The 12,942-nt window shown below is 40.5% G+C and overlaps 1 protein-coding gene across 1 annotated transcript in view; it reads left to right on the forward strand.

Moving 5' to 3' along the window:
• The window catches only part of LOC311237807 (zinc finger protein 385C-like), a gene marked incomplete at both ends in the record, with an annotated part of 115,603 nt that overhangs the window by 44,372 nt on the left and 58,289 nt on the right, over window positions 1-12,942 (forward strand). The window contains one exon of the mRNA XM_084325784.1: window positions 10,377-10,484. Within this exon, the coding sequence (XP_084181910.1) occupies window positions 10,377-10,484 (108 nt within the window). The remainder of the gene's footprint in view (window positions 1-10,376; window positions 10,485-12,942) is intronic.

Consider the following 12,942-nt stretch of genomic DNA (forward strand, 5'->3'; position numbering starts at 1 on the left):
GCATGCAGCTAACAATGCTACCGATCTTTTTTTAGACTAAACTATCCGCTCTTGGTGGTCACTTGTGTTGATGTTAGTTTTGTTTCATCAACAAATGACAGGCAGAACACACAGTGAATGTATCCGTTTTGTTTATTGCACTTTTATTAGGCTTTGCTGAAAAAGAATTGCTGCATTGGGTAACTAGGCAAAAGATGGTGGCCGCCTTGTTGACATTTGCTTTGCAGGCACATTCAAGTTCTGATTGGTTGAAATTGCCTTCATGTTTGCCACCTACTGCCACCTACTGCTTTGGCAGTGTACTACATCAGTGTGCTCGGGTGACAAAAACGAAAAAAAAACGAAAGTGTGACTCGAGGCGCACGACGTCGCGGCGAAACGCATATGACAACAATACGAAGATGAAACGAAAGGTGTAACCGCACCCTAAGACACCCACCCTGATACAAACACAGCTCTCACCACTAGACTAAGACACCTGATACAAACACAGCTCTCACCACTAGACTAAGACACCCACCCTGATACAAACACAGCTCTCACCACTAGACTAAGACACCCACCCTGATACAAACATAGCTCTCACCACTAGACTAAGACACCCACCCTGATACAAACACAGCTCTCACCACTAGACTAAGACACCCACCCTGATACAAACACAGCTCTCACCACTAGACTAAGACACCCACCCTGATACAAACACAGCTCACATGATGCAGAACAGACTATTGACATGTCATTTCAGATGAAATGTTGTGGCAGTCTACCCCTGATATACCCCTGATATATTCAGGGATAAACGTCGCCTCCGAGAGCTATGTGCTAAATGTGCCCGTGGTGTGAAATGAGGGAGAACAGGAAGATGACGTGTTTAGCTCCATGTGATTCTCACCTCAGGCTAGAAATACCACCACTGCTTACACTCCTCGCAGCATTGGTGCTTTGTGCTGTATGCAGGGCCGGCCCGTGGGTCTGTTGGGCCCTAGGCGAGATCCTGAAAATGCAGTTTACCTGCTGTCTGTTTAATGCATTATGTTTACCTGCTGTCTGTTTAAAGATGACATGTTTACCTGCTGTCTGTTTAACTGTTTCAGCGCCAATGGCGAAAAAAGTCGGTTATCTCACCGGTGGTTGAACGCCAATCACAATTTGCTATATCCATTCATAATTCATCCATCCAGCCTGATGTTATCATTGGGAATGGCTCTGAGATCGCAAACGGCCAATACCGCCGCCTAACGCCTTGTGGCCGGTATTGCACATCATTGGAATCCCTCTGGCTTGGGCTGTGCATCGATCTAAGAAGTCCGGTCCGGGTTTTCCTTCTTGGGCATGACTAACGTTATAAGACACGGATTGGGGACACTGGAGCACCGTGGATTCATGTGTTTTGGTGCATAAACGTTGGAAAGACGACCACAATCAATATTTGGAATGGCGATCAGGAATTGGATTATTCTTTTTGCAGTACATCAGATATGAGGTAAGGACTATATGTTACCAATCTTGCGTTGATCAGATGATTTTTTCCGCCACCATCGGAGCGTGTGTCTGTAATGTACTTAAGCATTACATCACACGCAGGAGTGGTTTGTGACCAATAAACCATGCCTAGGGGTGGTTGTTAGGCCCGAGGCGCAGCCGAGGGTCGTTAGACCCCCCTAGGCATGGTTTATTGGTCACAAATCACGACTGCACGTGGTGTAAAGCTTTTATACAACTGCCAGATTCATCCAACCTTATTTCTATACAATAAACACACATTAATCGAAGATTTATTGAAAAAACCATCCGCCAGAAAAAGTAGTTCCCACAACTCCATGTGGAAGCAGCTTGAAGTGCATCCAACCAAACTAACACATCCAACTGTGTATTATTGGAATGATTGAGAGAAGTTGCCTCATGTGGAAGCAGCTTGAAGTGCATCCAACCAACTAACACATCCAACTGTGTATTATTGGAATGATTGATTGAAAATTTATTAAAACGTTTTCTTTGCCCTATAGGAAAAAAACCTTTTCTTCGCCCTATTTTTTTATTTATTTCTTTTAGCCTAAACTTAACCAGTTGGAAACCAGGGGTACAGTAATAAAATTAGCAATCAACCAATCAATCAATTCAATAGACCATGCTCACTTAAAACAGCGCTGCTTCTCTCTCAGTCTGACTCCCCCGCTGTTGCAGACAGGAGTGTGTGTGTGTGTGTGTGCGTGTGTGTGTGTGTGTGTGTGTGTGTCACAGTGTGTGTGTGCGTGTGTGTGTGTGTGTGTGTGTGTGTGTGTGTGTGTGTGTGTGTGTGTGTGTGTATGTGTGTGTGTGTGTTTGTGGGTACGCCAGCGTCGGACAGTGTGAGAGAGAACGCTGCAAGAAAGTAGGAAGGAAGAAATTTAAATCAATCAATTAATCTATCAATCAATCCGCGATTTTTCTTTTGTTCTAGATTGAGTCAAGACCCATCAATTACATCATCCAACATTGTTTAAAATACTAACACATTCCCCTTGACAGAATCGCTTCATATTTAGTCGTTATGGTGCTTTCAACATAACCATTTGATCTCCGCGATCCTGTTTTCTCCCGGAGTGAGCCGGGGAGGGTTATGTGATTTGGTTGTGGGCGGGTCCTGAGCCCAGGACCGTGGATTGTTACCAATAAAGACGTGTGAATGGCCAATCAGAATCGAGAAATTTGCATGCCGTTGTATAATGTGTAATATAAGCCGTTGGTGGCGCTCGAAGCATATAAACCCCCCCCCCCACCCTTTTGTGCGTGCATGATGAAACATAATACCGATAATCTAGTGTTTATTTCAGAATGATTCGTAAATCAAGCGAGAAATGGCACGATTTCTAAGGAAATGCATTGAAGCGCGGTTTGCTGGAGTTTCTTGAGATTAGACAGGATCACTCTAAAACTATACTCATATTCACCACGGTATAAAACGGAAATGTATGTATGAAGAAATTATCTGTTTTTTTGCATGTTGACCGGAAGAAACTCACTGACAATCGACGTGTTTATTAGATCCATAGCTATAATATTTAATATAGTTTTTAGCCCTGCAAACACCACCATGTACCCCTATTCTTTAGCGCTGGCCTTCTTACCACAAGGTAAACAGCGACCTCTAGGCGCTGATTGAGTTAAAGATGACATGTTTAATGCATTATGTTTACCTGCTGTCTGTTTAAAGATGCCATGTTTAATGCATTATGTTTACCTGCCGTCTGTTTAATGCATTATGTTTACCTGCTGTCTGTTTAATACATTATGTGCAGTGTTTCCACTGAAAAAAAATTCAACAGCGGTGCTGTGCTGCGCGCACGCTGCCGGAATCCATATTTGTGCGTGCGCACGTGCCGTCGGAATCCATATTAACGCACGCTGCCGGATAAATAACTTAAAACTACCGCATTGTTTGAGATAGGTTATTCATGTACATGATCATGGAGTCATGTGAATTTGCAAGGATGTTTTTGGTGTGTCCGCTGACACTAGAAGTGCTCTGGAGGCCCAGGTAGCTGCAAAATATTTAATCTTATCAAGTGAAAATATCTTGTATTTGGTACACTAAGTCCAATATTGAGTAGAATTATCTTGAATTATCTTATTCCACTGGCAGATAATTTTGCTTATATTTTTCTTGATTTTGGTCAATTTAATCTTGTTTTAAGAAAATGTTAACCTTGTTTTCTTAAGGCGAGACACTGCAGGTGAATAGTCAAATATACTTTTTTTGTTGATTTTGAGATTTTGTTATATTTTGCTTCCTAAACATGTCTTCTATGAAACTAGTGACAATAAAACGTCAATAACACACATTTAGTTGTTTATTTTACATCATTTTGCCTTATTGCATCCATAAATGTGCACATATTTAATGGGGAAGTGCCTCATTTGCATATTTAAACATACAATTTCAGAAAACTTGTAATACAAAAAAGTCTTGTCTTAATATAAGTAATCAACTGGGGAAGTTTCATTGTGATATCTATTAGTTAATTTTTTTACCCTATTCACCTGCAGTGTCTCCCCTTAAAACAAGATTAAATTGACATCAGGAAAAAAAATAGCTAAATTATCTACCAGTGGGATAAGATAATTCAAGATAATTCTACTCAATATTGGACTTATTGTACCAATACAAGATATGTTCACCTGATAAGATAAAATTTGTTTGCAGTGTAGTTGTAATCAGGGTAAATGTCAAGATTAATGACATGCCTTAACACTTAAGAAAATGTACACTATTTGTATTGAACATAGATATAGATGATTTAATAGATAATATAAATAGAAAACATAGACATAGATACATAGAACATACTAACTGTCTAACATACACAAAATCATAACACTACAACAGCACTTTACACCTAAGAAGTCTCAGTGGCATAGGCTTAGGGCTGGGCGATAAAACGATAACGATAACTATCGCGATAAATTATTTCCTCGAAATAAACATGAAACGTGGTCGCAAAGTTTCGATATATCGATTTTCCAAGCTTGGATATGAGCACACGCACTAACAACCAATCAGTGAAGGAGATGGCCGAGAGCGAAGGAGACCCGGAAGGAGACCCAGAGGTAGGACTCACTCAACAACAAGGCTTGCTAGGCTAATTAGCTTGCACGGCGCTGTTTTATATATTTACGTGCCGGGTATGTGTGTGGCGTGAATTCTGAGGCCACGTTTATAGTAGTGTGGGGTATACAGTGGACGTCGTTTCAATATATTGTGGCGGAAGAGAGTATTTTAGTGTCATATTTAGCACATTGTCATGGAATACACACTTAGAAACAACAGGCTGGCTAGGATAACTAGCTTGCACGGCGCTGTTTTATATATTTACGTGCCGAGTATGTGTGTGGCGTGAATTCTGAGGCCACGTTTATAGTAGTGTGGGGTATACAGTGGACGTCGTTTCAATATATTGTGGCGGAAGAGAGTATTTTAGTGTCATATTTATTACATTGTCATGAGATACTCCGCTTGTCGGCTAACTGCTAACGTGCGCGGACTGATGACGACATCAACTCGACTCGAGACATTCGCAGCAGCATAAGAAGTTAATTAAACTTGACAGACATTATATCGACGATAATTATCGATATCGAGTTATATGAAAATTATTTTATAATTTTATCGCGATAACGTTTTTGGTCATATCGCCCAGCCCTACATAGGCTACATTCTGCCTTAGAGCATTTCATTTTCCTGGGCTTTTGAAGCTCCAGGGCTCTTTAGGGGAATTCACTGGTATGGGGCCCATTGATGCTGAGACGCATACAAGCGGCCAGATGGTCTCCCTGCAGCCTGTTCCTCAGATCAGTCTTCACCTGTAAATACGGAATCAATCACTGCATCAATTTCAAGATCCTCATCACCTACAAAGCCCTTCACTCCCTTGCCCCCCAGTACCTAGCTGACCTCCTCCATCCCTACATCCCGCCCCGGAGGCTGCGGTCCTGACTCCGGTCTCCTCTCCATCCTCACCACCAACATGCGGACTGTTGGTCCCAGAGCCTTCTCTGTTGCCGCCCCCACCCTCTGGAACTCACTCCCTCCAAACATCCGTAGTGCTACATCCCTGCACAGAGGATTTCACCTGTCTAATGAACACACTAGACAAATATCAAGATGTATCCATCTGGTGGACCAATTGCATGCTTTCGCAGGGGACAAGAAGCCTTCAGTCGACTCCTTCAGACATTAAGCAAACCCACAGCCCAAATGGAATGATACAAAAAAATTATAATAAAAAAATATATATATATATATATATTATTATTATTATTAAAAAAGTAGATTTTTTTTTAATAAATTCTTTTTAATAGTCTAGTTCATAGCAGCGGCAGTCCTGATTCAGCAGCGGCGCAGCGCCTGTTTTAGCGCATATAAGGGAAACACTGATGTGTACCTGCTGTCTGTTTAAAGATGACATGTTTAATGCATTATGTTTACCTGCTGTCTGTTTAAAGATGACATGTTTAATGCATTATGTTTACCTGCTGTCTGTTTAAAGATGACATGTTTAATGCATTATGTTTACCTGCTGTCTGTTTAAAGATGACATGTTTAATGCATTATGTTTACCTGCTGTCTGTTTAAAGATGACATGTTTAATGCATTATGTTTACCTGCTGTCTGTTTAAAGATGACATGTTTAATGCATTATGTTTACCTGCTGTCTGTTTAAAGATGACATGTTTAATGCATTATGTTTACCTGCTGTCTGTCTAAAGATGACCTGTTTAATGCATTATGTTTACCTGCTGTCTGTTTAAAGATGACATGTTTAATGCATTATGTTTACCTGCTGTCTGTTTAAAGATGACATTTAATGCATTATGTTTACCTGCTGTCTGTCTAAAGATGACATGTTTAATGCATTATGTTTACCTGCTGTCTGTTTAAAGATGACATGTTTAATGCATTATGTTTACCTGCTGTCTGTCTAAAGATGACCTGTTTAATGCATTATGTTTACCTGATGTCTGTTTAAAGATGACATGTTTAATGCATTATGTTTACCTGCTGTCTGTTTAAAGATGACATGTTTAATGCATTATGTTTACCTGCTGTCTGTTTAAAGATGACATGTTTAATGCATTATGTTTACCTGCTGTCTGTTTAAAGATGACATGTTTAATGCATTATGTTTACCTGCTGTCTGTTTAAAGATGACATGTTTAATGCATTATGTTTACCTGCTGTCTGTCTAAAGATGACATGTTTAATGCATTATGTTTACCTGCTGTCTGTTTAAAGATGACATGTTTAATGCATTATGTTTACCTGCTGTCTGTTTAAAGATGACATGTTTAATGCATTATGTTTACCTGCTGTCTGTTTAAAGATGACATGTTTAATGCATTATGTTTACCTGCTATCTGTTTAATGCATTATGTTTACCATGCTGTCTGTCTAAAGATGACATGTTTAATGCATTATGTTTACCTGCTGTCTGTCTAAAGATGACATGTTTAATGCATTATGTTTACCTGCTGTCTGTTTAAAGATGACATGTTTAATGCATTATGTTTACCTGCTGTCTGTTTAAAGATGACATGTTTAATGCATTATGCTTAGCTGCTGTCTGTTTAAAGATGACATGTTTAATGCATTATGTTTACCTGCCGTCTGTTTAATGCATTATGTTTACCTGCTGTCTGTTTAAAGATGTCAGTTTAGATTGTTTTCTTCCATACAGTGAATTAATGAAACACAGGGAATGAACGGCGAGCGCCAACTCCAGCTTTACGTTAGCCAAGAAGAGACTAGCGACTCCATTTCATCTGTTTAAAGATGACATGTTTAATGCATTATGTTTACCTGCTGTCTGTTTAAAGATGACATTTAATGCATTATGTTTACCTGCTGTCTGTCTAAAGATGACATGTTTAATGCATTATGTTTACCTGCTGTCTGTTTAAAGATGACATGTTTAATGCATTATGTTTACCTGCTGTCTGTTTAAAGATGACATGTTTAATGCATTATGTTTACCTGATGTCTGTTTAAAGATGACATGTTTAATGCATTATGTTTACCTGCTGTCTGTCTAAAGATGACCTGTTTAATGCATTATGTTTACCTGCTGTCTGTTTAAAGATGACATGTTTAATGCATTATGTTTACCTGCTGTCTGTTTAAAGATGACATGTTTAATGCATTATGTTTACCTGCTGTCTGTTTAAAGATGACATGTTTAATGCATTATGTTTACCTGCTGTCTGTTTAAAGATGACATGTTTAATGCATTATGTTTACCTGCTGTCTGTCTAAAGATGACATGTTTAATGCATTATGTTTACCTGCTGTCTGTTTAAAGATGACATGTTTAATGCATTATGTTTACCTGCTATCTGTTTAATGCATTATGTTTACCATGCTGTCTGTCTAAAGATGACATGTTTAATGCATTATGTTTACCTGCTGTCTGTCTAAAGATGACATGTTTAATGCATTATGTTTACCTGCTGTCTGTTTAAAGATGACATGTTTAATGCATTATGTTTACCTGCTGTCTGTTTAAAGATGACATGTTTAATGCATTATGCTTAGCTGCTGTCTGTTTAAAGATGACATGTTTAATGCATTATGTTTACCTGCCGTCTGTTTAATGCATTATGTTTACCTGCTGTCTGTTTAAAGATGTCAGTTTAGATTGTTTTCTTCCATACAGTGAATTAATGAAACACAGGGAATGAACGGCGAGCGCCAACTCCAGCTTTACGTTAGCCAAGAAGAGACTAGCGACTCCATTTCAATTCCATGTGACTAGGGTTGGGTACCGTTCACATTTGAACCGATACCGGTACCTGGGAATCGATACTTCTTTCCGGTACTTTCGTTATAAAGTCTAAACTTCTCAATTTCAACATTGTTATCACACCACACAAACTAAAACCCCTCCCTCTTCCAAACTGTTCCTACAACGATTTTTTTTATGTTCCATGATCATGTATTATTATTTTTTAAGTTTAAATATCGTGACGAGCCTGGTGGTGACACGGTTCAAAACAAACAAATTTAGTTTTCCACACAAGCACAATTTCAATAAATAAAAGATATTTATTGAATAACAGCACAAAAGTCCAATGGGCAATTAGAGTAGTCGAATAACAGTCCAGGGTCAAAACATGTATCAGGCTCTCGTACAAAAAGGGAATGTTCAATACTCAGGGTTTGTCTTCCGGCCCATGGTCAGTTTCACAGGGGGGTATCTCAGCCAGTCCAGGCCCAGTACCACGAACACCTTCTCGCTATTACCTCTCCTCTCAACTACTTCTCACCTCACAAACTCCGTATCACACTCTCTCTCTCTCTCTCTCTCTCTCTCTCTGCTCTCTGCTCCTTCCTAACCTCCACTCAACCTCTCTCTGTCTCTCCTCAGGTTTTAAGCTATGGGTGTCTGTATCTGTGTGTGTGTGTGTGTGTGTGTGTGTGTGTGTGTGTGTGTGTGTGTGTGTGTGTGTGTGTGTGTGTGTGTGTGTGTGTGTGTGTGTGTGTGTGTGTGTGTGTGTGTGTGTGTGTGTGTGTGTGTGTGTGTGTGTGTGTGTGTGTGTGTGTGTGTGTGTGTGTGTGTGTGTGTGTGTGTGTGTGTGTGTGTGTGTGTGTGTGTGTGTGTGTGTGTGTGTGTGTGTGTGTGTGTGTGTGTGTGTGTGTGTGTGTGTGTGTGTGTGTGTGTGTGTGTGTGTGTGTGTGTGTGTTTTTAATGTTCAATGTTCCGAGACCGGCTTTCAGAGTGCGCAATTCTGAAGACGCCCCCCTTGCGTCACCATCTTTACAAGCGATACGCGTCTTCTCCTGAACCGATGACGCGATAGCCCACCTCTCCCTTAACCCACATGCAAACTCAGCCAAACATCACAACAACAATGGCATGTACAGAGTAGTTGTGTTCGTGTTACAGAAGCTATTGAGTTTGATCAGGCTTTTACAGCTAAATGTACTGCGCCTGTACTACCACCGTCGACAACAGATTGACATCTCCCTTAATCCGCATGCAAACCCAGCAAACAAAAAAAGAAACATGATACATATATGTCTTATATGTCCAGATATGTCCTGGCTAGAAGTGTTTATTAAACACTGGGAGTTATTATTAAACAACAATGGCATCAGAGTGGTTGCGTTCGTGTTACAGAAGCTATTGAGCTTGATCGGGAGGCTACTGTGATGCAATACACAATACTAGCTAGAGATTAGCATCACATAGCTGGCCTTTTTCTGAAAACCCAAGTAGTAGCCAAGCAAATATTGTTCCATAGCATACACCTTCAGTTGACAAATCCTCTCTTACCTTGACGATTAAAAAGCCTCCATAATTTAGTAAATAAAGCTGTAGCCAGCCAGCTAGCATTGATGCTATTCAAAATAATATCCATTAGCTAAATAGCTAACCAACTAAATACAATAGACAGTGGTATCCTGAGGTAACGTTAAATACAGACAACATTTGGACACAGGGACAAGTTAAACATCAATCAAGGTAGTTTGAGCCGCGGTCTCGGTCTCTTTCTCCACTCCTTTGAAAACTAACGTTAAGTTAGCTCAAGTTATCGAAAACAACGACAACACTTCCGGTTGGCGGTTTTCTAAATAAAAGAGCGACGTCTAAAACAGGAAAGACATTTATTTTGTAAATTTGTGACACGCACTTATTATCTTGAGACGTTTTTGTTTTTACGGAAACCTTTTTTTTTATGAAAAAGATCAAAATCGTTTTCGTCTGGACAAGGCCTCAGGAGACAGTAGTGGGAGGACGTGAGTTCATGGTAGTTTGTTATGGTACAACACCCCACTTTACTAATCACTCTACATTTGGGGTGTCTGTGTGTGTGTGTCTGTGTGTGTGTCTGTGTAGATGGATCCGGTCCAGAAGGCAGTGATCAGCCACACGTTTGGCGTCTTGTCACCCAAGAAGAAGCCGCTCATCTCCTGTAACATCTGTCACCTGAGGTTCAACTCCACCGTAAGTCACATGGTACCATTTCAGTCACCATGTTACCATGTTACCATGTCAGTCAGTCACGTAAGTCACCATGTTACCACCAGACAGACAGTCAGTCAGTCAGTCAGTCACCATGTTACCATGTCAGTCAGTCAGTCACCGTAAGTCGCCATGTTACCATGTCAGTCAGTCAGTCAGTCACCGTAAGTCACCATGTTACCATGTCAGTCAGTCACCGTAAGTCACCATGTCAGTCAGTCAGTCAGTCACCGTAAGTCGCCATGTTACCATGTCAGTCAGCCAGTCAGTCACCGTAAGTCACCATGTTACCATGTCAGTCAGTCACCGTAAGTCACCATGTTACCATGTCAGTCAGTCAGTCACTGTAAGTCAGTTACCATGTCAGTCAGTCAGTCAGTCAGTCACCGTAAGTCACCATGTTACCATGTCAGTCAGTCAGTCAGTTAGTTACCATGTCAGACTTCAGAACGCACGGAGGTGGATGGCCGAAATGGAGAGAAAGTGTTAGAGAAACTGGTTTACTCAAGAATCTCTAACCATTTATGAACAATATCCTGTATAACCATCAGTATGGTTTCCGTAAAAAATACTCCACTTGATGACAAAAAAATTGCTATTGGTGTCTTTCTAGATCTGAGCAAAGCTTTTGATACTCAACCACAACATTCTCATCTCTAAACTTAATAGATATGTTCAGGATATTGCCCTCAAGTGGTTTATAAACAATTTAGACAACAGAGAGCAGTTTGTGTTTTCCAATGGATGCTCATCTATTAAATCAATGATCCTCTTCGGGGTTCCACATGGTTCTATTCTGGGCCCTTTATTATTTTTTATTTACATGAATGATTTGGCTATGTCTTGTAATACTCTACTTACATTATTATTCGCGGATGACACCAATCTCATAGCTACTCATCATGATTTCAAGTCCCTGATTGAATGCGTGAATGAGGAATTGGAAATTGCCTCTAATTGGTTTCAGCGTAACAAGCTTACTAAGGCCATGTCCAGACGAAAACTATTTTGATCTTTTTAGTTTTCATTTAAAAAAAAGTTTTTCGTAAAAACGAAATCGTCTCAAGAAATAAGTGCGTGCCACAAATGTACAAAATAAATGTCTTTCCTGTTTTAGATGTCGCTCTTTTATTTTGAAACCCCCCGACCGGAAGTGTAACTATTCGCTAGCAGAATAACTTGTGTCGTCCGGTTCTGAGCTGACGCTAGTTTCCAAAGGATAGGAGAGACAAGGCATTCGATGATGAGGAGGAGGAAGAGCTGCTGATTTTAATCGGCAGGAGAGAGAGAGCGTGTCAAAGCCGTATATAATATAATAGCCCTGTGGTGCAGTCGGAGGCAGCGCAAACTACCTGTTGTATTAAATTAATTGATTGATGTTTAACTTGTCTCTGTGTCCAGTCCTTTCGACTAGCTCCACCCGTGCATTGTAAACAATGAATGATGCATGTAATTGTATTAGTCGTTACTGTGTGTTGTAGCTATGTTAATACATTCTGAATGGCATTGAATAGCATCAACTAGCTGGCTGGCTACAACAAATGATCACAAGCTGGCATCGTAAAATCTCAACACCAGCCATGGGAATACTATTTACTAAATGATGGAGGCTTTTTAATCGTCAAGGTAAGAGAGGATTCGTCATGATCAACTGAAGGCATATGCTATGGAACAGTCTATATGTGCTTGGCTACTTAGCTAGCTTATTTGGGTTTTCAGAAAAAGGCCTGCTATGTGACGCTCATCTCTAGCTGTATCGTATCATGTATTTCATCACAGTAGCCTCCTGGTGTTTAATAAAAACTTCTAGCCAGGACATATTTGGACATATAAGACATATATGTATCATGTTTCTTTTTTGTTGGCTGGGTTTGCATGCGGATTAAGGGAGATGTCAATCTGTTGTCGACGGTGGTAGTACAGGGGCAGTACATTTAGCTGTAAAAGCCCGATCAAGCTCAATAGCTTCTGTAACACGAACGCAACTACTCTGTATGATGCCATTGTTGTTGTGATGTTGGCTGAGTTTGAACATGCAGGTTAAGGAGAGGTGGGCTATCGTGTCATCGGTTCAGGAAAAGACGCGTATAGGCTTGTAAAGACGGCGACACAAGGGGGCGTCTTCAGATTTTCCCACTCTGGGAGCCGGTCTCAGAAAATAGCGTATTCAGGCTCACAGAATGCAGTTCCGTGTGGATGAAAGGTGCATACGATTAAATATGTTAAAGTTAGAGGTTCTATGTAGGATTGCAAGTAACTGTCTAACTGTATATATAACTTTCCACTAGAGGGCACTCTAGGCGGAGCCACTAATGCTGCCACCAGGTGGCGAGTATTTAAAGAGATGTCTCCTCCCCCTCTACCTCTTTCCCCACCTGCCTCTCACGGAGAGGAGAACTCATGTGCTGCTGCTTTACCATGTGAATAATAAACCACGCCA

Source organism: Notolepis coatsorum (genome assembly GCF_963971535.1).
Source record: "Notolepis coatsorum genome assembly, chromosome: 12".
In the NCBI taxonomy this organism is placed as follows: Eukaryota; Metazoa; Chordata; class Actinopteri; order Aulopiformes; family Paralepididae; genus Notolepis; species Notolepis coatsorum.